The 25,235-nt window shown below is 34.8% G+C and overlaps 4 protein-coding genes across 4 annotated transcripts; 1 reads left to right on the forward strand and 3 right to left on the reverse strand.

The window, feature by feature from the left end:
• Positions 1-933: 933 nt before the first annotated feature.
• On the forward strand, positions 934-10,039 carry LOC112456571. Its single transcript, XM_025019212.1, has 14 exons — positions 934-2,282; positions 3,459-3,646; positions 4,096-4,246; positions 5,431-5,561; positions 5,802-5,936; positions 6,035-6,199; positions 6,286-6,374; positions 6,451-6,628; positions 6,904-7,132; positions 7,261-7,422; positions 7,569-7,723; positions 8,613-8,848; positions 9,208-9,421; positions 9,564-10,039. The coding sequence occupies exons 2-14, from the start codon at positions 3,589-3,591 to the stop codon at positions 9,812-9,814; spliced, it is 2,154 nt and encodes a 717-aa protein (XP_024874980.1). The 5' UTR covers positions 934-2,282; positions 3,459-3,588; the 3' UTR covers positions 9,815-10,039.
• A 221-nt stretch (positions 10,040-10,260) lies between these two features.
• On the reverse strand, positions 10,261-12,517 carry LOC112456581 (solute carrier organic anion transporter family member 5A1-like). Its single transcript, XM_025019230.1, has 5 exons — positions 12,408-12,517; positions 12,268-12,305; positions 11,659-11,826; positions 11,404-11,494; positions 10,261-10,439 (listed from the first exon to the last, which is right to left on the reverse strand). The coding sequence occupies exons 1-5, from the start codon at positions 12,427-12,429 to the stop codon at positions 10,390-10,392; spliced, it is 369 nt and encodes a 122-aa protein (XP_024874998.1). The 5' UTR covers positions 12,430-12,517; the 3' UTR covers positions 10,261-10,389.
• Positions 12,518-14,236: 1,719 nt separating this feature from the next.
• Positions 14,237-15,807, reverse strand: LOC112456580. The gene is made up of 4 exons (XM_025019229.1): positions 15,565-15,807; positions 14,844-15,113; positions 14,564-14,647; positions 14,237-14,464 (listed from the first exon to the last, which is right to left on the reverse strand). Exons 1-3 carry the CDS (start codon positions 15,581-15,583, stop codon positions 14,589-14,591), a joined length of 348 nt encoding a protein of 115 aa, XP_024874997.1. The 5' UTR covers positions 15,584-15,807; the 3' UTR covers positions 14,237-14,464; positions 14,564-14,588.
• A 5,541-nt stretch (positions 15,808-21,348) lies between these two features.
• LOC112456596 lies at positions 21,349-23,322 on the reverse strand. The gene is made up of 2 exons (XM_025019257.1): positions 22,290-23,322; positions 21,349-22,198 (listed from the first exon to the last, which is right to left on the reverse strand). Exon 1 carries the CDS (start codon positions 22,982-22,984, stop codon positions 22,325-22,327), a length of 660 nt encoding a protein of 219 aa, XP_024875025.1. The 5' UTR covers positions 22,985-23,322; the 3' UTR covers positions 21,349-22,198; positions 22,290-22,324.
• Between the last annotated feature and the right edge of the window lie 1,913 nt (positions 23,323-25,235).

Genomic DNA, 25,235 nt, shown 5'->3' on the forward strand with positions numbered 1-25,235 from the left:
CGTCCTGCTCGTAATGAGGAAATGGCTTTCATTTATACGGGCCAACGACACCGTTGTTGCTCATCGGAAAACGATGAGATCAATTTACGTAAATTTGATCGGATCGATTGCGTTCTTTGTTGTACCGTCATTCGGATTCCAAATCGTATTATGTAGATTGTGATGCTGAATGAACAATTGTATCGTATATAATTTAAAATCACTAAGCACCTAAAGGTTTTAAAATGACGTTAAAGCGGTAAAAAGTGAAACGAAAGTTAAACGAGATAGAACAATCGTAAAAAGTTAAAGGAGTAATTTAAAAATTAACTGTTGCGGAGCAATTTTAAAGTAAGAAAGTAGAAATTAGTATTGTTCTATGTATAATATTGCAATTGTAATTTAGATAATGCCGAACAAAGTAAGTAAGTCTCGTTCTTTATATATCTCATTTAGATTTGGATACCTTGCATAATTTATATTGAAGAATTTCAAATTTATATTTCTCTTCCGAGATCTTCTTCATAACTTTGAAGATATCACAAGCGCATAAACTGGAATATCGGGTAATGTTTATTACACTTATTTCGCAAGTCATTGCGAGAAATGTTATTTACGTAAGACCGTCATACCCGCAGGTTGATGCATTTACCTCTGAAAACGACAAATCGACGAAGATTTCACTTATGTGTAGTAATAAGACGTGTTAACATAACAGGTGATATAGGAATGAAAGTCAGACACACATGTTTTCAGTTAAAAGTGAGAGCGAAGGGATCTATATAGAAATGAGAACGTGAATCAGATTATTTCTCAATCCCAATATAAATAACATTTTGTTTGTAATTGCGTGTTTTATTTTAAATGTATTTACTTGTAAACAATTTTTTACAAAAATAGATTAATAAAAATGAATTGACAGCAATTTTTCTTGCGACATTAAATATGTATCTGACTTTTGAAATTGGATATTAATTTAATGTTTGATTTCTTCTCTACGAAAACAGGCAATTATGTGGATTCAGCAATTTTTCCTCTTCCCGATTTAGTTTCTCTCAAGTAATTTGTCCAAGTCAACATTAAAATTCGTTGTTACGATCTAGGATCTTGAGACATCCCAAAATATCCGAGCTATTTTGCTATTTTGCAACAGTCATTAACCTATGTTTTAAAAAAAATATCTACCGTAACGCGCCATTATCGAATAACGACATTCCGAGAAAGCAGCAATATGCAATTCCCTTATATTACATTGTTATTATATGTTCACGAAAGAGTCGCTTATTTTGCGAAGCGCGTTAGATATACCGTCTTGCTGTATCGATGTACATATATATGCCACTGGCTAACGAGCGTAAACGATGCCAGGTAGTTACGTAAAACGAAGGACACGGGTTTCGATGTTCGCCATCGATATAGGCTTCCAATGCTTGTTCAATTCTATTGGCTACACCGTGGGAAAACTCTGTTAACGCTGTAACAGCTAGAACATTTCGCGGCCGCACTAAAAAAAAAACAGCCTTGGGTAGCATCTTAAAATAATTTATTTGATCAGAAGCTTATAACCAAATCTTTTTCATATTTATTTCAAAACAGTCCTTTTTTTCCTTTAGATTTTATCTTTGTAAAAATGGATGCTGGTTGAATCAAAACTGGCAAACTGTATTTGCACTTTCTTTTGGACCGCCCTATACTTAATTATGCAAATGACCATCCATAAGTGAGCACTTCTGTAGCGATAACGATGCGACGACACGAAGGCCGAATTTGTGTCAACGGTGAGCGAACGTCGCACACTTGGGCGGCGCGGAACATCCCAGATAATCGTTTGCCGACCTCGCCATCGTTCTTTTTCCTTTTTTTTTTTTAACGACAATGCCGGTGAATGGATGGTCGCGCGGTGCCGGTATTTACCCAGCCGCATCCGATCGTTCGATCACACACAGGCAGGCGGATGGGAATGCCCCTCTGCTCTTCCTCGTCGTATCCGCCGTTGTGGCACGGTGCACGGTGCACGGCGGATCGCTTTTCATTTCGTTACGTGTCTGCCTCGCAGCCGCACGGTAAAGCCGGCGCAGGTCCCGGCGCCGATATCTCACTCTCCGCTCCGGCAGAACGAACGTAAGGACGGATGTCCATCGAGAGTGAATCGCGAGCGCAGCTCGATGAGAGAAGCGCGTGAGAAGCTGGAGCCGCGCAGGAGGTGCACCGATCTCTAATCCGGCCGGCGATGCACGTCCCAGCTAAGTGTGACGATCGCTACTAAAGAGAGTTCAATGACGGATCGGCGTTTGCACAACAGCGTGAGTGGACGCTTTCAAAGTACAAAGAGCAAGAGACTTGAGCTCACAATTTTTTTTTTAACGAGTGTCCGAGGCGAGTCTCCTCGAGATCGTGCGTTTGATCCTCTCTTTTACTCGAAGAATATAAACCTTAAGATATATGAATTTATTTATCTTGTCCCCCAACGTTTTATGCTGTTTACTTCTTGAATACCATCTTTTATTTAAACCATTCTTTGTAAACACTTTTCTTGGGGCTTTTTCTGTAGAATATAAGAATCATATCGTCACAAAAATACCCGGCTATATAATTGAGGTAAACCACTGGCTCATTCATATAAAATTCATATTTTACGATACTCTATAAAATTCTTTGTATTTTAAATAAAACGTAAAGTAAAATTGTAAAACGTAGACTCTCTTAAAAAAATTATTTTTTACTTGTGCTTTAAACTTATCAGTTGAATACGCGATTACGTGTCAATGCAAAAATAGCTTAATTATTATCTTCCGTTATTCTTCACTGTTTTAAATACGAATATTAAGTATGAGTCGTCATCGACATTGCAATCATATGCATTGCACATTCGGATGCATTAATGACGCGTGACTTCTTCAGAAGAATACTTAATCAATTAGCACTTAACATTTTTTTTTTAATATTTGCAAGCAAAAAGGAATTTTCTCTTTTTAAGAGAGCATTGGATTGTACAATTATATATAGAAAATTTTTTTACTGCGAGAGGTAGGTAAATGTATGTATGTACACGTAATATCTGTTTGTGTTCGATGGAATAAAGCTTTGCGGCAAGCAGATTACAGAAGGATTTATTTTATTGGATACGAGTTTCAACAGAGCTCGTGTTCAACAAAATAAATCCTGCTATAAGCCGCTATCGCGCGGATTATGTGTGCTTACGTAGTGTTAAGAGATAGCGAAGCCAAAAGCGCGCGAGGTAAAAATGGCACACATAAAACGTTAACGTTAGGAACTCGCTTGTGAGAAACGTTGCATTATTTTAAAACGTTGAAGTTAAAAGGGAGGGGTCCTTAAAGAAGAGAACCGCGCTAATCGCGGATGATCATGTTTAACTGCTTTTCCACTCGACAGCAAACCTATACGCGACCCAATGTGTCACGCGTGCCGATTTCAGTTTTTACACGTGATAGCGGCGTTACGTAACGACATTTGCACAGGTACATCAGTGGTGCGATTAGAAGCAGGAGATGCCGTTCCGGAGGTAGAACGATCTGGAAAAAATTCCTGAAAAAAAACCATCTGTCGCAATTTGGTCTTGTCCCGTAGTTTGTAGTGCAAACATACAAGATGACGACATTGCGTTTCGCCGGCATGATTTTCACCTACTGCCTTGTTTTAAGTACAGGTGAGGCTCAACGTGCGAGTAATACACTACGAAAAATACAGCTGTAGACATTATCACATCGTGAAGTGTGAAAAAAGAATTCTTTTTTTTTACAAAGTAAAAATATACGATTAATTAGAACAAATATTACAGACAAATATTATTTTAAACTGGGAAGTTTTTAAAAATAATTTAAATTAAAAATAGATTTTTTATTATTTTTAAAAAGGCACTTTTTTTTAGCGAAAACATTCAATTTTTAATTCGTCATCTTTTATTTCACGTATTTTTTAACTATAAGTTTGACTAATCGCAAGACGTGTTTAAACAATTGTCCGTCCGCGAGTTGCATTTACAATCGTGTTCTTTATCTAGCATCAGCGATAGCGCGTAGTGCATTGTGTAGGCATGACACAAGGCTATTTAACTGCAGCTCCATACTTAACAAAACGCGCATCTATGCCCTTCAGGTTGGTCTGAGAGTTGTCAGGATCAAGATACGGGATGGGAAAAGATCGTCGGGGCCAAGCCAGCAAACGCTATAGAGACTGTAATTTACAGAAACGGTGTTACAGAAACGTCCATAGGTAACAATGGTATCATCGCGCCTTGCTTTGACAGGTGATTCATCAATTAATTATATCTCCCTCTTAATTCCGTCAACTTTATAACTATATTCCAACAAATAAATTTCTCAGTTATTCCAGGAAGTCTGATATCATAAGGAAATAAAATCTTTAGATGAATTATGAATATTGTATTGCACATGGGTAATTCCACGTTAAATCGGATAAAAAATGAACTTGTTTGTAAATTGATCGCGAGCGCGTGAAACTTTTTTTATATGTATAAAATATATATAAGATAAAGAGATACGCATTTTTTTGCTCAAAATATTTTTTTCACAAAAGTTATAAGCAATACCATTTTTGTGAAAAATAAAGGAGTCAATTTTAAAAATTAATATCTCTATAGTTATATTTGTTATTGAGAAATCTTAAAAAATGTATTTTTAAAAACTAAAGAGATAATCTTTTTTATAAAAATAGTTTTACAAAAAATTGCAAATTTTAATTGGTATAAGAAATTGAAATGCTTAATTATTATTTTTTACCAAAAAATATACTTTTTTTTTATTTCATGGAGAAACGATGGATTCTACTTTTATGTATTTTTAACGACTGAGCCTTGCGCCATGATCGCGTCTCTGACTTGACCAAGTAGCGCGGCACATCGATTTCTTCAGAAATCTTTTGCAGGAAGAATGTACAGTATGAATGACATAATTTACAATGTTGAATATAATCAACATTATACAAGTCACATTTATAAATATTACATTTTATAAAAACAATAATTTAAAAAATTTAAGATTTTTCTACGGCAAATAATATAGAAATATTAATTTTTCTTAGTTGATAAATTTCTTTATTTTTCACGAAAATTGTATCGCAAAAAAGTATTTTAGACCAAAAAATATTTACCTCCTTATTTTGTACCTATATATATTTCATGTTAAAGAATTTTCGTGCGCGCGCACGATCGATTTAAAAAATACGAGGTCATTTCTTGTTCGACTTGACGTGGAATTGCCTACATATGTATTCGTAAATGCATTCAGTGAATTATACTCGCCTTGTGCGAAAATTAAGATTAATGCTTTGATATCATAACATCTTCATTAGGAAAATTAATATAAATTTAAAAAAAAAAAAAAAAGAGTATTGTTACGAGTATTGTTATAAGTATGATTCTCTATTGTGCAGAAAAGTATGTAGATTTACCGCTTAAAAATTTGTCCATAGGTGTAAAAGTCTGAATTGCACAGCTTTCGTAGTCGACTTCGCGAGGAACATCTGCTACAGTGTGCAAGTAAAAAGCGAGGAACTCATTCCCGAAACGAATGCCACACTGTTCCATCAGATCTGTATTACAGGTAAGAACTGTTCTTTCATGGTATATAAAGTATTACATTTTTATATAAAATATATAAAGTATTATATTTTTATATAAAATATAAATCAAGTTATATATTTGAATTCAATTATCTGATAGAAGGAAATCATCTGAAAAGCGTTGAAAAAAAATGTTAATAATTTATCTCATCCCTGAAGAAAACTTTTGGAAATGTTTTCGGAAATGCATCTTTTAAAGCTCTTTGCGTTTGCACTTTCAGTCCCACCGAGCTGCAAACAGCAGAGATTGTGGCAAGTAGAAAGAACCTTGGGAGCTATATTGAAAGAGGGGCAGTCCGGCTGGTTTCATCAAGCACTAAAGAGAAGCGAGTGTTACGAGAAGTGTTTGCAAGCAGGTATGCAAAGTAATCATATGAATTGTGCCATAGCTATCAAATAAATTGAAACTGTCAAGAAACTGCAACCTATATATGAACGATTGAAATAATCTCAGGAGACGAATGTGCGTCCGCGCAATACCGTACGGGCGAGCCTTTGTCAATCAACGATACCATTGGTACGTGTTCGTTGTCGAAGCTCGAAAGGGGTACCAGACCGCAAGCCTACAGATCGTCGATGTATCGAGATGAGTATCTACAGGATCAGTGCCATAATATAAGTAAGTCGCTAAACCGATCTGCCTTTTTGTAAATTGTAAGACCGAACTGCATGTGAATTGAATTTAATTTATACGTCCTGATATAGCGAAGAAGAGCTATTGTTCCTATGCAGAATTCCGGAACGTATCGTTGCCATATTCGGATGTGGCGTTGCCAGGACTTGACCTAAAGCAGGTATTCTATATATTTCCTGTCCGTTTTTTTTGGGCGAGCCGATTCACTCTGTTACTTGATCATGATTATTTTTTAGTGCGAGGAGAGATGTGACCGCAGTGTGGATGGTTTCATTTGCAGAGCCTACACTGTCGACTATTCGGAAGAAAAACCGCTCTGTCTCCTGCATTCCGATAGCACAATCGGTCTTGGAGTTAGTTCGCTGGTTACCAGACCTAACGTGGTCTACAAGGAACAAGAGCCTTGTCTAGATCGTATGTTTGCAATGTGGATAGTTGTATAAGTTTTGCCCATAAAACTACGGTTACATGATTCAAGGCACATGATTCAAAAAAGCATTAAAACAAAATATATAAATTTTACAAAAATTATTATTAGACATATATAAGATCCTACTCGCGGTGTGACCGGAAATGTCAATATTTATTTATTCTACACTATATACATATCAATCGCTGTTTACTTTATTACAGTCTACAAGTTTTATTGTCCAACATTTTTCATACTGAGGCACTACCTTGTTTCGCAGTGAAAGTGGAGTGCGGCGAATCAACCATGACAGTCATACTGACCACTCCGGAGCCCTTCGTAGGACGGATGTACGCGACTGGATACGGGGACATCACTACTTGCAGCATTAACGGTGTTGGGCACAACGTGACGATATTAAGATTGCCGCTGCCAAAGAAAGAGCAAATCGAGAAGCCCGGCATTGCGTGCGGCCTTACACCCGCGTTTTCCATCGACAATGAAAACCGGTACTTGGCCTCGAAACCATCTAATCGGCTCGATTAATTTTAGATCTTTGTTAAATGTAATGAAACAATAAATTACTGGTCGAATTAAAGGCCGATTTTATTAAGCCACCGGGTTTTATTCTTTGCAGAACGCACACGTTGGTCTGGGCCACTATTGTGATACAATACAATCCAATCATTCAGCGATTAGGAGATCAGTCGGTGAGAGTCGGATGCTCCTTAGACGATAGCGGCCTACCGGAACCGAGAAACGTGACCGTTCATTCGAATTTCTCTTTCGAGGATCCAAAGTAAGTCTAGCTTTTCTTCATATAGAATTGCGTACACATTTTTTCAAACGAGTGACATGTTCACTCTTTATAATTTAATTTGCCACCATTTGATGCAAAACTGTGACAAGCGTCCCCGATATTCCGGCTCTGGTTACTCTTTTTAGCGCAGGCGTACCGCCGGTTGGGTCAATTGTAGTGAACGTATCATCCGAGGTGCCAGTGATTACGATGAGAATTCTCAACGAAGACAATACGGACGCCGTCGTTACCCAATTGGGGCAGAAGCTAACGCTCAGAATTGAAATTCATCCCGTGAACGGTGAGTATCTTTTGTGCGGCATTTACATAGGATGTTCCCATACATTTTATGGTTTCTCTTTTATCACTGAATTTGATTCTATCGAAACTAGAATTTTCTTACCCGGTAAAAAAATTTTCATATAAAAACATATAAATATTATATAATTATATATGAAATATATAATTATTATGTCCATATATGTTTTTTTCTCTTGCATAATCTGTGTTTGTATATATCGTACATACAGGAAAAATAATAAAAAAAAACCTAAAAATAATTAAAAAAATTAAAAAAATTATTCTTGCATTGTATTTTTTATAAAAAGTGGAGTTTGAGGAAATGAGAAAAATTTGCCCATATATCGGCTGCGTTCGTCTTGACGCTTTCAGCGCTGAAAGCATCGCTCTATCTTCGTTTGATGTTCGATGTGCAACAAAGATAGAATGATGCTTACAGCGCTGAAAGCGTCAAAACGAACCCAGCCATAATCATATATAAATGTAACAGCTATTATATTAACTACTCTGTTATATTTATATATGATTATATATGGGAAAATTTTCTCGATTTCTCAAACTTCACTTTTTATAAAAAATACAATGCAAAAATGATCTTTTTAATTATTTTTAGATTCTTTTTGTTATTATTTTTCCTGTATATACGAACACAGATTATTACAAGAGAAAAATAACATGTATGGACATATTTATTCATATATAATTGTATATATTTATATATGTTTTTATATGAAAAACTTTTTACCGGGTAAGAATGTTAAAGTATTAATAATTTTTTAAGAAATTTTTAAAATGTAAAAAAAAACTTTACAAATTTAGTTTTAGCTGTGTATGAAATACATCTTTTATCTCGACTATACAAAAAAAGAATGATATAATTTCTTTGACAGGAACTTACGACATCGCAGCTGGACACCTAGTAGCTAGTAGTGCATCCGGAGAATCCTCGTATCTTCTTTTGGACGAGATTGGGTGTCCGACGGATCCGGCGACGTTTCCCGCGCTGTTGAAAGATCCAATCGATAACCGTTCTTTGATCTCAACATTTACTGCCTTCAAGTTTCCCGACAGTCAAATTGTCCGATTTAACGTCATCGTCAGATTTTGTATCGAGGAATGTGAACCGGTAAGTAGACTTAAAACTATTCTTTTTAATGCATTAACACATTGTTTTTATATGCGTTACGTAAAGTCGATCGTAATCAGCCGCGTATAAAAACAATGTGTTTAGGTTTTACGTTACTTCGCGTCCCGTCGCGTCCCGTTACGTTAAGTTCATCGTAATTCCGGCATAACACTTTAACATGATTTTTACATTGCTTAAGTCGTGATTGTATTATATAATATAATATTAGAAGATATTATAATTTTTTACATAAAGGAATATATTTTTTAAATAAGTAAATATTAATTTAGCACTTTGTATAAATTACAATTGTATTAATTAAAGAGCGAAAAAATTAGAAATTTATGATTTCTTTGAAGGCCACATGCAGAGGAGGACAGCTCTCGTACGGCAGGAAGCGACGGTCGATCGGGCCGGTCGAGGAGCCGGTCACCGCCGAGGTAACAGAAATTTTCAGAAACCTCACGCCCGCGGAATTACCGTTACAACTATCTATCGTCGTTCAAAGTCCAGTGATAACAGCGGGCCATTTATCCAGGGAAAATCCTGACACGCTGTTGATCACCGGCGGAAGTGAGTTTAATATATCGGTACCGCTACGTCCTCCAAGCGTCGGGAACTTCGATTTGCACTTCCGAATTCTATAGATATTTATTATAAATAATAAAATTACTGCAGAGTTAATGGAGCTATACGAGTCTTGTTTTATTTTCAGAATCTACGGACAGCCTTTTTTGCGTGGACGCGAGTCTAGCTCTAGGTCTACTGATCTTTTGGTTGATAATTCAGATTGTACTCACTGCCGGTTGCATCATAGCCGTTCGTCGCTACAGAAGAATGGCCGTAGAGGCCGAAGAGGACAGAGCTGAGATATTGGCGAGACACCTTTATGGCATTCACGGAGGAAACTTCGAAATTGCACGAAGGGTCAGGTGGGCCGACCGAAACGATTCCTCGATCGGATGACAGATTCTTTTTCCCCATTTTTCAAACGCAAGGATAACTTAGATATTATATAGATTTGTGTAAAAGGTTTTAAAGTTAAAAAAATGAAAAAAAATTGTTACACTTTTATATAAGTTTCAAGTCATAAAATTTTTAAGTAAAGTAATCAGTTACTTTTGACTTATTTATGTAATAATAGGAAATAGTTTTCGTTTTTTAAGAAATTCCAGTCATTTTATTGTAAACAAAAATTAAACTTTTAAAATAGAGATAAACTTTTTGCATTAAATGTAATACGTATATGAGATATATATGTCTATTAACGATTTATAAATATTATAAAATCTATTTATATAATTCGTTTAATGTTAGTAATTGTTAATTTTAATTTTATAACTATACAAAGTAAAAAGACCAAAGTGAAAATAAAGTCAACAAATTATTATTCTCGCTTAAAAAGCAAATAAATACACTTACATTGAATATATTATGTATACATATAGCGGTGTGTAAATATGTTTATTTTTCTTATACTTGCCAGTCTTTCATTAAAACATTTATTATCATGAATTGTATTGTGTAATGAAAATTGCAAGTTATCCAGTTCTGCCTGTTGAACAGCGTCCATAATGATTTAGTGTCACCTCTGTAAATATAAAATATTGTGTATTGAACATTTTAATGCGTTCACAATCGCACTGCCTTATACTGTAATTACATATGAGTTTTTTTTTTATCATTTTATATATTTTACAGGGCAAAGATCGTTAAATGTATAAATTTGCTATTGCAAAATCCATTAATGCTAGAACGACCGAAAGTATTTGGAAGAATGGTTTTCTTCCATCTCTTGTGTGATATAAAAGGAAAAGTTTTCTTATCTAATTTTAGCCTTTTTATTCATAATGCTTTACACATTAATATCAATTTGCTAAATAAATATAATTAAGGCAGACCGGGGCTGTTCGTGACACTGCTGAAATTTTGTCGCGGGCCTAACTTTAAAATGCTTGCTGCTAGAATCCTGTAATATCAATCACAGATGTCTCTTAGTATCCTCTAGTTACCAACGGAATGGCATTTGCGTGTCAACCACTTTTCTCTCTGACAGAAAGTCTGACTACGGGTGCTCAAAGTAAAATTTTTTAAATCCCGAAAATTTGTTTTCTCGCCGAATAAAATAATAAGAGATCCGAAACGGTAAATTGTATTCAGTCACTCGACTTCACTAAGCATAATGCATGAGTAGATTTTATGGTATTCTTTCTTATCTGTAAGTCAAACATTTATACGAAGCGAGAAAAAAATTTAAAACAAAAATGTGCCACGATAATAGCCCCGGTCTCCCCTAATATAATTTCAAGGGTTTAAGCAATAATAATAATAAAGATAAATTAAAAGAATTGATCAAAATAATTTATTTGTCTCGTTGAAAAATAATAAAACGATTAGCTCGACCGTTCTAGCGTTAAAGCAAAAAATTGATCTTGGAGATCATTGTTACTCTGATAAAATTAAGCTTGTTTTATATTGTTATCGCGCATATATCTTTCATATAGCAAAATAAATACACCTGTTAAATATAAAAAAGTTTTTATAAAATATATCACCTTTTCCACAGCGTTGCGCGCAACCCAATCCTCCTGGATTAGTGTAATCGACGTTGTCTGTACCACAAACAGGATTGTATTCGTGTGTTACCTATAATAGAAGTGTTAATAGAAAATAATGCATTATAGATTCAATATTAAAATTACTTTTCAGAAGCAAATGTCCAAAATTCAAAAGGTTCTCTCTCGATTGAAACGTTAGCTTTTTAATAAAATTTACGTTGATGATTTCAGTAAGAAAAGAATTATAATTACCGGGCAATTATCTAAGCATGCATTGTATATGTCATTATTAGTCAGAGTAGTAGACGTCACAATTGTCGGTGTGGATGTTGAAGGAATTCTTTGGCTTCCATTAGATTGCTCGGAAGCTACTGCACCATCAAAAACGAAGCCATCTGCTTGAACTGCATTATCCAAATTCTATGGAAATATATATATATATCGAATTAAACTTACAAATATTAGACTCTCAAAAATACTTTTTTCAAAAATACAGAAATATTACTTTTAACAAACACAAAAAGAATGTGAATGTGTGTGAAAAACTTTATGATATTGGTTTCAGAATATTAAAATAAACATTAAAATATAAACAAAGTGTATGCAAACTTCGTATTATAATATTTCTATTCATAGGACATGTAAAATAAAGAGATTATCTTTATATAAAGGAAATTCGAAATATTAAAGACTCAATGGACCCACGGACGTTATAATATGTCGGCGTCATTTATTGCGCTTAACATAACATACGATTATATTTCTTAACAACATATTCAACATATCCAAATGTCTCAAATTGTTTAAATATTTCTCAAATTCTCTCTTACAACAGATCGTACGAAAGGACATTTTACTTACTTGTGGAAATGCAGCAATGAGAAATGGTGGTACAGCAACTGTAAGAATTATTTAACACCATTGAGATAATACTAAAATCAGCTGATGTATGAGAATAATACTTCACGTCACGCGCAAAGTGTTTGAAATAGTTTTCTTACTCAGCGATAAATAAAATAACATTTTGCTAAAGTCTACTTGATATAAGAGATTGCCAAGTATCGACGTTGCGCGACGTCTTATACGCTCAAGATGATCTACAGAAGTTCGACTTCGACGAACTACTATTTGGCAGCCTTAGTTGCGGTTCTTTTTATAGAACCGGTTGCCAACCAGCGCTCCTATCTACAGTACGCGTAAGTATGAGCAAAGAGGGAATTTCCTAATATAAAATGACTTATTCATTGCATGCTAATTGCCAAATTTTTTGTAAAAATAAAAAAATATTAAAGCGAATTAAATATATAACATGACAATCTCTTCCACTAATTATACATTTCATATTCTGTATCACAAACAACGTTTATTTCTGATTTGTTTCAAACTGCGATACACGATACGAAAAAAATATATAATTATTGTTTCAATTTTTTAATTTTTTGTTTTATTTGTTTTCTTTAGGAAGAGTTTACCTCGTCAATCATCTGCAACAAATTTCTTGGTAACAAGCGAGGTAACAAATTTCATGCAAAATCCGTTAATTAAATCGATGTTTGCAAAACAACAGCAGACATGTAATACAACTTCTCATAAAATAAAAGCAAATTGACGTAAAATATCGCGCAAGATTTTCAACACCAAATAAACGGCATAACGATCGAGTAAGAATTAGGGACGGCACAATACAATTGTGGTAAATTGGCAGCAAATAGCGAGATAAAACTTGCTGTAATTATCTGCTTTTTAAAATAACTTTAAATACCTTTTTTACTTTGAAATATCTTTAAATAGTTTAAATAGGTAGCTTTTAAGTACCGTTGCTTAAATACTATTTGCTACCAATTTACCATTTATTTAACACCAATTAATTTTGCCGTACTATGTAATATATTTAAAATTTAAAGAACATTTACGCGATATTGTTATTCGAATTCTTTTTTTCTAACAAAAAGTTATGGAAATTGCAATATCAAAATATTAAATTAATTATAAAAAAAGTATAAAAGTTTATAAATAAATTAACTTAAAACTGTGCGAGAAAAAAAAAAAAAAAAAAACCACTTTCGCCGAGAATTCGTCATGACTTACTCAGGTCGTCGCATTCCTACGAATGAGCGTTTATTCGTCAGACTTATTCTTGCAAATCACATAAGAGAATGCTAATAGTAAGTATCCTATCAGCAAGATTATCTTCTCGAATACATCTTTTGGCAGCTACAATAGGATTGTGTTATTTATGTCGCAGTGTTTTAAAACTAAAAATCATTTAGAGTTGCGGCTGCTATCATGACATCCTTGGTGGAAAAATGTCTCAAAATTGTTCATATTATAAATAAAAATTTCTATAAAAATTATTAGACTCTCAGAATGCTCAGGATTTTTCAGATATTTTATACGAATTGGAATGTTTTTTTTTTTTTAGAAAAACTCAGACAAAATAAGAATAAAATATTTCAGATTTTTCCCGCCAACATATCTTTGTAGAAATCTGAATAAATATGAGAAAATCTGTGCAATTTATCAGAAATTTTCATACAGGATACTGAATATTCCGAAAATCCTAATTCAATTATTTCTGAAAGTATCTAAAAAAAATTATATATATATTTTTAGAAATTTTCATAAAACTTAATTCAAATACAAAATTTCTGAGAAATATGAGAAATTTCTTCACTACGAATCTGTGGACATTAATATAAATAATTGATAGCCGCGGTGATGTTAGAACACAACAAGTAATTATTTGTATTTGTATGGATTGTTAAATCTTAATTTAATATAATAACAGTAGAAATGTAATCTAGTATATTATGTAATATAATAGTATATTATGTAATATAATTAATTATATATATATACTGTATATATACAGTATAATTATAATAGATCGTAGTTTTTACATAAAGATTAGCAATAACAAATTAAAAATGCACATGTTTAAATGTAGTAATACATCGAACATTAATAACACATGGAGTTTGCGACATGTCGATGACCAGGAACTAGCTGATGATTGCGATCGCATATCAGGAATTTCCTTTAATGGACGTGTGCACGTCTGTAACATTCAAAGCGTGCCGGTTTTACTATATACGAAAAAGAGATAAAATAAAATAATGTTATACAATTTTATCAATATTAAAAAATTTATCTGTACCTATATATGGCAGGCCATGCAATATTCAATTACTGCTCTGCTGGATGTATGGTTCGCAAGCCCTGATCACTCTTATCTCGAGTCCTTATAAAATATTTAGTGTTATTAAGTAAGTGGCACAAAATCAGAAATTATAAATAATTTAATAATTAAATAAAACAGATAAAGAGAAATATTTTACAGAAAAATATTACCGAAAGACGTTAAATAAATTTAAATTTAATATAACAATAAAAAATAATGATACAATAATAAAACAATAAAGTAGAATTAATGGTACCTGGATTACAATTTCTCGCGCAATTAAATCTTCCCATATTCCAATAGGTAACGTTATCGGTGCCGCATACTGGGTTGTATTCGGCAGTCGCGACACACGGACAATTAGCTGCAGTGCTTTGCGTGGAGGTACTCGATGCGGTGATTCTCGGTGTGGTGCTACTCGCTTCATTATTATCGAATATTATAGAGTCATTGGCGATCCCGTCCGACGGGTCTCTTTGCGGGAATGCCAAGGCGACCAACCAAATCATGGTCAATACGTGCACAGCTATCGAGTAAAATGACGTGTCATGACGTGCGTACGCGCATTTTAACGAAAATTTGCAGACAAATCCAGAAACCTCGAAATTGGAACTATCAAATAAAGCGTCGAGGAAATATCTTTCCGTTTTCTTTTTCTTTAAATATTTCTTTAAATATTTAGACTAAGGGTGCGATCCCCCAGACGTTTCAAACGCCGCGCTTCAGAGCAGTATTTTGTCCTTGTTTAACATTTAATAAACAACAAGGATAAAATGTTTCCAAGAGCGTTGAAACGCTAAGTGGATCGCACTCTAAATATTTAGAAGACTTGACAAAATATAGAAAATAAATTACTCAAATTCAGATGTATCGGATGTTAAGTGAAATATTCTAAAAAGAGGGGGAAAGAAAAACCTCTGATATCTTATACATTTGGGAAAAAAAAGTCAATATCTATTTCGTTATATCGTACTCACGTGTAAAAATATATTTCATGATTGTATCCGTGCGAGTAATCCGATGTCAAGTTTAAGAAATGAGTAAAGACGCGAAATGGAAGCGACTTAAACGATCCTCGGAACAGCAACCAAATGACAGTCTTTAGCGAGCTGTTTTTCCACTTATATCGTTGTCTACTTTTATCTGTTTCCGACTTGTTTCCTTATATAGAAGAAAAAACCAGTAAGAGAGATGCGTTGCAACCGGCGGTCTCGGGGATATCCACATTGCGCACTTGTCACACTAGCGTTGACTTCATGCATATAATGATCGAGTCATTTACGGGACATTCCGTTTTTATCTCGCGTTCAAATTGTTATCGAAAAACAAGCTAGAATTTTTTATTTACTTTTGACCCTTAGTCAACTGGCTAACTTATATAATCGAATAATGTGCATGAAATTATCATTGCACTATCTTTTACTACAGCCGTTAAACTGCATATAATTGTGAATAATTTGGTCTTTAATTTGCTGTAAAAAAAAGTTGAGTTTCGCTCGTATTATAAGTTTGTTTCGTAAGAATAGCATAAAAAATAAAAAAGCAGCGTTCTCGGTATAAGTAAAAAATGTATGATCCTCTCTTTATCGTTATAAATATTTATATAACATCCAGACAAAAGCTAATAGCCTTGTACACGAGCATCATGAGCAAATCGTTTATCTCTTTTTCACGCATGCACACAGAGATATCGATTTCCTGCTCGTACTTCCTGCATCTGTAAGCGTGTTCTTTAAGAATCTGTAAAATACGTCAGCTCTTTTGAGCGTGACGTCAGAACCGAAGAAAGCTATGCTGCATTATCATACGAGATTATATCTACGTAAACAACTTTTCAAAAATGGAATCAATCTCGGTGAACTTTAGGTCGCATAGCGAAATAGAGTCGACATTGTCTGGATTAGTATATGCGCTTTTTTCATACCCGGGCAAAAGAATTTCAAATCGTTTTCTTAAAAAACGCAAACGGCTAATTGTGCATGTATGAAAAAGAGCGACAAACGATTATATCTACGCAAACAACTTTTCAAAAATGGAATTAATCTCGGTGAACTTTGGGTCGCATAGCGAAATAGAGTCGACATTGTCTGGATTATACGCTTTTCATACCTGGGCAAAAGAATTTCAAATCGTTTTCTTAAAAAACGCAAACGGCTAATTGTGCATGTATGAAAAAGAGCGATAAACGATTTGCTCATGATGCTCGTATAGTCGAGTTCCAAGACTGTTTAAAACGATAAATCTTGCATCCCTGCAGCTAAATTATACAGAATATTCTAGTGATATTGCAATAACATTGTAATTTCAGTTTTATCGCAAGAGTCTTACAACATTGTTGGAATGTTCTGTATTGCCTGAGATCCAATATAAATACTTTTGTTGTGACAAACTATGGATTTCATTTAATAAAATATATGATGTACAAGTACGTGAGTTGTAAGAATCATCTGCATATTCTCGCTTCTGACGTCACAAGTAAAGGTTGACAGACCTAGATTTTTAACGAAAGACGAATTGTCGTACTGTGGACATTGTATATACTATAAGTTTGTTTTAAGTTGTTACAATCGAATCTTGCAAAATAAAAGACAAGTTAAAACAAATTCTTGAAGTAAAATTAGGTGGTAATTATAATAAAATAGAAATTTGAAGTAAAATATACAAAATTCATCGTTAAAGGCGTATCTAGGTTTTTTGAGACATTCTTTTAAGACTATAGTTAGATGACATCGAAAGACAAAATAACTTATTGTCACCACCAAGTGCAAATTCTGTTTGTCCGCTCTTCCTTAATATTCCTGACGTCGCCGAGGTTTCTGATGGTGTTATACCAGATAACCTCTCCGCTTTAAACCAACATCTTATAAAACAGTTTATATTTCTTTTCTTATTCTTATTCTTATGCTAAATTCTCTTTGTCGGAAGTTTTTATATTGCAGCGTTAAATAAGGAAGCCTTATTAATATCTGCATCTGCAGATAATTAAATTTTGTGATATTTCCTGCGTAAATCGAGTACACGGAGATTGAGATACGAAACATATATATTATATAGAGCAAGTACAAATCAAAAACTTTCTTACTAGTTTTATTTCTTATTCTTTCATTGTTATGTACACATGTAATTGCCAGGGAAAATCCTATAATTATTCTTCTGCAGTTTGAAAAAATATTTCTGTTTTACTTTAAATTTAACTTACTTGAATTTCTTTTTTCGATTTCTAATTATATGGTACTAGCCTTATATTGCATTATAATAGTATTTTGTATATAAATTATAAATAGTATTGTAAATAAGAATGCCTAAATGCAAAAAAATTAAAATAAAAAAAAAATAAACTCTAAATTAATTAAATTTGTATTTATTAATTACATATTGTATTTATTAATTATATATAAACCAGTTCTTTAATATATAAACAAGTACAATATAGACAAATAAAACAAACGTTTCGGTCCTTCGCTTTGGACCATCTTCAGTGAAGAAAAAATGGAAAAAAATTACATGCAATCACGCCGTCGTCAAACAATCAAAGATCGCCATTCCAGCCATGCCGTCAGTTCCGCAGAGTCCGCATCGCCATAAATCCGTTGGTCGAGTACGTCGTCTCAATTCGTTAAAAGGCGGGACGATGCAATTTCCCGGGGCGACTGTTGTCTTAATTAAACAAAGAACTTTTACAAAATCTGACTAATCAATAAGGAATCAGAAGACAAACAGTATTACCTGACAGTCATCACGTGGAAATTAACGGACATCGTCGCCGAAACGCAACTTATCATTATATTGTTTTTAATATATCTATACATATTCCAATAATCACAGTTGTTCTAAAAAACATGGAGTTGTCCATTTTCAATAGCAGTTAAGTTCATCTTTTTCATAAGGAAGACAAAAATTAGATAAAATACAATAGAAATTGATAATATATAAGTGTTAAAATTAAGAAACCGATAATATCAGTTAAGTAATAGATGAAATTAACACTCTAACATTCTCATGTTGTATTATTTTCTAACTAATTTTTTGTTTTTCTTGTAAAAAAGGTAAAATTAATTTAGCTGTTTTGGAAAATAAAAACTTATATGGTCATAAAATAAGGGTAAACAATACAGTTGTTGGCCACTCTACAATGATTGGCCATATCTTAAAAAATTAAAGATTATAAAGAAATACTATTAAAATGTTTAAAAGTGTTTCTCTTAAAAGTGTATTGAATATTTTGTATTTATAATTAAATAATAGTTGTTTTATATTTCGGAGTATCGCGAAGGACTCGGAATAACCAGGCGGGTTTTTAGCTGAACAACAAGTACTTTAATTAACAGTCACCACGTCATATATAATAATATACAGTATAATATACAGAGAGTTCCTCCCTCCTCGGTCTGTTTACTCTCTTTCTTGAGAGTCACCCGAAGCATCAGAGGCGAAATTCTGCGGCTCATGTTCCAATTCTATATTCGTTTCTGAATTAACAACGTCGTAGTTTGTATTCCATTGCTTATCATGGTCGCAATCGCTATTTTTTTTTGTATTTCGTAATGTCTTTTCCTAAACCCCGCATTTGATTTATGTGGCGCTTCCAGATTTTTCCGTTGTCTAATTTAATTTCATAATGTAATGTGTACCTAATTTCTTTATCACACATTCGAAACGCCATTTTATATTTTTATCTAAGTATTCTCGCACCGCGACTCTCTCTCCCTTTTTAAAATATTTTGAAATATCTATTTTTGGCATATTTGGCACCTTTTTATTTGTTTCCGGAAACATTAAGTCCAATCTGCTTCTTAATTTCCTCCCCAACATTGCTTCAGCAGGAGATTTCCCAAGCTCTGCGTGAGGAGTCAATCTATAATGGAACAAGAACTTCTGCAGATTGATTTTAATGTTTCCGTTTGTTAGGTTTAATTTGCGTAACGCCTGCTTGAGTGTTTGTACAAATCGTTCTGCTAAACCGTTTGTTGCTGGATGATAAGGAGCAGTGCGCTTATAAAAAATACCGTTGCTTTTAACAAACTCTTGGAACTCTTTCAAAATAAATGTTCTACCATTATCTGTGACTAGGCTGCGGGGTAATCCAAAAGTGGTAAAAATTTCTCTACATTTATCTATCGTATTCTCCGCGGTTATATTTTTCATAAGATGCACTTCAGGCCATTTCGTGTATGCATCGACTAAAACTAAAAAGTTGTGTCCCAAAAATGGGCCAGCAAAATCTATGTGTATTCTTTTAAATGGTTGCGTTGCCGCTTCCCAATGATGTTCAATTTTACAACTCGGATTATTACTAAAAGTGCTACATGCATTACAGTTTTTTGTTATATTCTCGATTTCTTTATCCATGTTCGGCCACTAACAAAAATTTCGTCCTAATTGTTTCATTCGCACTGTACCAAAATGGCCGGAATGCAATTCTTGTAATACTTTATTTCTTAACACTTTTGGAATTACTACTCTATCTTTTCGGAAAATTATACCGTCTTGTAGCGCAAATTCCTGATTCTTATACCCTAATGCTTTTAAACTTTTCCCTTTTTCCAGCGCCGCTCGAATCTTAACTAATAACGCATCCTTATTTGTTTCGTTTTTTATATCTCTGGCCGTTACAGGCAATGCTTCCACATTCTCGATTTAAAAAATATCCACCATATCGTATTCACCACTACGCGTTTCTGATATAGGCAAGCGTGACAATCCGTCTGCCTTGCCGTGTTTTTCCGATTTTCGATCTTTAATATTAAAATTGAAAGCTTGTAGGAATTTTGCGTAGTGTTGCATACGTAACGCACTGTAGGCCGGAAGCCCCTTTTGTAGATTAAAAATTTGTGCCAAAGGCTTATGATCGGTTAACAGTATGAATCGATTTCTATATAAATATTGATGGAATTTTTTAATGCCGAATATAATCGCAAACGCTTCTTTATCAATTTGCGGGTATTTCTTTTAAGTTTCTGTAAAAGAGTTAGACGCATATTGTATCACGCGCTCCGTGCCGTCCGGACAAATATGAGAGAAAACGGCTCCTACTCCGTACGGACTAGCATCCGTGGCAAGTACATACAAGAGGCAGTTTCGGGTCAAACGGAACCAAAATTTTCTTATCTCTTGAATTCTTGCTTAACCTTATTAAAGAACGCTTCAATCTCTTGGTCAATCTTTTGACCAGATAAACTTACTATACCCTTCTTTAGTAATCTATTTAGCAGATATAATATTTCACTTAAGTTTTTAATGAATCGATCGTAATAGTTAATTAAACCGATAAAAGCTTTCAGTTCCGTGAGGTTCGTCGGTCTAGGCATTTTATTAACGGCTTCAATTTTCTTTGGGATCCTTAGAGATCCCGTTTTTGCCAAAAATATAACCGCAATATTCGATTTGATCTTTAAGAAAAACACACTTCTCTAAATTAATACGTATATTATGCTCGGCTAACCGTTGTAATACTAATTCTAAACGCTCTAAATGTTGCTTCAAATCTTTTCCGGCAATTCGAATATCGTCAAGGAACGTTACTACCCCCGGTATGCCTTTTAAAATGCTCTCTATCGTCCGCTGCCAAATCGCGGGTGCGGATGCTGTTCCGTACATTAAACGGGTACTTCTAAATAAGCCTTTATGCGTATTCAGTGTGAGTAATTCTCTATCGGAATCATCGATTGGCAATTGTAAGTATGCCTGTTTTAAATCAATTTTTGAAAATATCTTTCCACCAGCCATTGAAACGAATAAGTTTTCAGTAGTGGGCAAGGGATGCTCATTCACTACCAAAACCGGATTTAGTGTCACACTGAAATCGCCGCAAATTCTAATTCCACCGTCTTTCTTTAATATCGGTACAATTGGCGTGACCCATCTGGACGATTCTACTTTCTCAAGAATACCCGCGTCTACCATGCGTTCTTACTCTCTCTCTACTTTTTCTAAAATTTTGAACGGAACCGTACGGCTTTTCATGAATACCGGTTGAGCGTCCGGTTTCAATTTCAAGTGCGCTTTATAATTTTTAATGCACGCATATTCGTCACTCAGAACCTTACTGTATTTTTTTAAAAGTTTATCGAATCTTTTTTCATTTGACTCTTTCAACAATTTAATGTCTTCAATTTTTTTTAAGCTACTTTTAAGTTTCTTTAATACATTTAGCTGGTTTATCCACTCCCGGCCTAACAACGGGTCTCTATCATATTGCACAACATACATATTTAACTCTTTAATTTCGTCGACATCGCGAACTTTAACTCTAATGTACCCTAACGGCACAAAATTTTGCTTACAATAAAAGCGCAATTTTAAACGCATTTCGTGGCAAACCATATTCGGAAAATTATGTTTAAACCATTTTCTGCTTACCAAAGTAACTGCCGAACCGCAATCTACATCAAAACTCACTTTTCGATTTTCAACATACAGCGAAGCCGTGAATTTCCCTCTGTGCTCCGTGTGTTCTACTTCGTCCACGCGGCACACTTCTTCTAACATTCTAACATATTCGTCTGGTCTTTTTTTTGCATATTTTTTGTAGATGACCAAAACCTCCGCATTCTCTACATTTTACACTTCGAGGAAAGGGTACAACTGTGCGCATAACAAGCCTGTCCACACCTGAAACAAGAAATAATGTTATTTTTAGAATTTTGCCGCTTAAGTTTATAACCAGTATTATTTTTCGCTAATGTTAACTCCTTTCGATTACCTGGATTAGTGGATTTCGCCCTTCGTTGTTCTCCTCTAGAGAAGTGTGTTTTTTTCGGTCATTTCCTCGGTCTTTAGTTTTTTTTTAGTGCTTTGCTCCTGCCCCGACACGGCTGCTTCTGGGACTTCCTCCTTCAACTTGTTCACCCCCTTTTCCGCCAGCTCGATCACGCAAGCAATTTGCAGGGCTGAGTCGCTCGTCAAATTCGCCGTTTCCAGCAGCCTGGATTGGATTCTTTGGTTTCTCAAGCCAAAAACGAATTGATTCCGTAATTCCGTTTGAAGATAATCCCCGAATTTGCAATGAAGGGATAGTTCTTGCAGAGCGGCCATATATTCCTGCGTGCTCTCGTCCGGTTGTTGCATTCGCTTCCGGAAAATGTATATTTCGGCTATCTCAAGTGGCTCGGGCGCGTAAAATTCTTTTAGTTTGTCGACTAGTAACCCATAGGACTGTGCGTACGGGTCTCCAGGATACAAAAGGTCACACAAAATCCCGAAGGCTTCAACGCCTATAAAATGTAGAAGATACGCCGCTTTAGCTTTATCCTCCGTTATTTGAAAAACTCGAAACGCCCATTCCAGCCGTTGTAACCATCGCAATAATGGTTGCTGATTTGGCTCGAAGAAATCCATTCGAATTGGATTCGCGAACGTTACTCCGGGGCTAGGCGTATCCGGACGGTCTCTCGACATTCTTTCGGTTTTCGGTTCAATTACTTACTCGTAATTAATTTAGCCAGCTCACTTTCTCTCTCTCTTTCCGCTTTTACTCCAGACTAACGTCTTCTCCTTCGTCTCTCTTCCTGCCACGTGGCCTTCTCGAAACTTCCCGAACTCCCTTGACTTCCGGTTTGCGACGTGCCTCCGAATTTCTCCAAATTATCCTCGTCGCCACTGTTTTATATTTTGGAGTATCGCGAAGGACTCGGAATAATCAGGGGGGTTTTTAGCTGCACAACAATTACTTTAATTAAGTCCTTAATATACAGAGAGAGAGGCCGTGAGTTCTCGTGCTCTTAGCTAGGCACGTCCTATCCCTTGCCGGTTCCGAACGAGAGTTACTCGTCCCGCACGCACACGCGATCTCACGGTCCCGCAATCCACCTGCTACGGATCGTTAATTGCTTCCCGACAATAGACGCGAGGGGTGCATTCGGGGAGACGCTATTAACGCTATAAACGCAAACGCTATGAACTTCGTTCGAGGAGCCAATAGCGCGATAGCGATAGCAAGCTCCCCGAACGCGGCTTAAGCGCCAATAGCATTTCGTGCCTCACCTCGAAAATAATAGCGAAAATAGCGCGGATTGGCAAAAAAATCGGCACTTTTCAGCCGATTTTCAGCTGGCTCCGCCCAGCGCCTTCCCCTTACCTCGCCATCCCGCGCGCAGTTCACGAGTCGTTCAAGGGTCAAGAGCGTAAACATGTGTTTACAATAGCTTTCACGTCACTCGTGAGGTACTATTGTTGACGCGTTTTTTTTTTTTTAAGTGGTATCCCCTGTAGGCCTAATCCACTGACGACTGAAAGGACTCTAATTGAAGCAAAATTAAAGGAATTAAGAAAATTTAGGACGTCTTTCGGGATCTTTTACAGGCGAGAGCGGGAATAGGTATCTATTTCCATATTAGATGTTGCGAGCCGCATAAGACGCGGTAAAGATTCATCACTTAAAGAAGAACGCTTTTTATTTTTAATAAATTTTATTTTTGAAAAAGAAGTCTTACATAAATATATGGACTCAAACATGGAATAAATCCGAAGGCCGAAATTATAAAGCTTTGGGTATACTGATTTGTTTAAAATTTTGAAAAAATCAACACCGGTTTCTTTAATTGTTTTAAGGGATATATCACTATGCAAATCGCATAGTTCATCCTGCAAATCAAGATGTTGTTCTTCGATTGGCGCTGTAAGGGGATTCTCAAAAAGAATTAATTCGGTTCTAAGTTTTTCAAAACAACTAAAACGCGTATTGAATTCTTCTATGAGAGTATCTACGAAATGAATGTATTCCTTGAAATTAACAGTTACTGCCGTGTTCTTCGAGAAGAATCTGGCAAGGAAAAAAGTGAAAAATATTATCATTTTAAGTGAGATTTAAATAACTATAATTTTCTTCGGAAAGAATCGACATGACTAACTAATTGGGAAATATTCTGATTTGGTCTTTGCAGCTTTAAATTGAGAAGCCTAAGTTGATTTATAGTCATGTCAGTAATAAAGGTAAGTTCACAGAAAAATGTGACATCTTGCAAAACGGCTATATGTATCTGAAATTTTGAATTGTTAATTTCTTGCAAGAAAAGGAGGATCTCTTTTCTTATGGCAAAAAATATTTCCAAACATTTTGCAGCACTAAGCCAACGTACTGGACAATAAAGTGGGACATTTGTGTGAACAGAATTATGTTCCTGGAGAAATAACTGAAATTTTCGATGACTAAGGAACTTCTGTCCACCTTTAATTATATTAATTATTTTTGTCATAGTCTCCATATAACTGTTGACAGTTTTACAACTTTGCCGCTTAGTGCTTCCTGATGAATTATACAATGTATAACGGGGATATTAAAATTTCGCTGCTTTAATTGACCAGCGAATCCTATCTTTGAACCGGTCATAGCTCTCGCGCCATCAGTAGTACTTAATCGAAGAACATTTATTAAAATCTACTTCAAATTTTTTAAGCAATTCTTCAACTGCTAAAAAAATATCAAGACCCGTTGTTGTGCTATGTAAAGGGACGAAATCTAAAAGCTCCTCGACACACGAGAAATCGTCTTGCACGATTCGAATAAAAATACTCAGTTGACTCGTGTGTCGAATATCGGTGCTCTCGTCAAGACATAAAGCATAATATGTACATGACGTTAGAAGATTCTTTAATTTTTTTTCTTACAGAATTACTGATATCAGTAATTCTTGAAGATATTGTTTTTGCA

This window comes from Temnothorax curvispinosus, unplaced genomic scaffold (assembly GCF_003070985.1).
Source record: "Temnothorax curvispinosus isolate PA1 unplaced genomic scaffold, ASM307098v1 QBEX01006981.1, whole genome shotgun sequence".
NCBI classification, from domain to species: Eukaryota; Metazoa; Arthropoda; class Insecta; order Hymenoptera; family Formicidae; genus Temnothorax; species Temnothorax curvispinosus.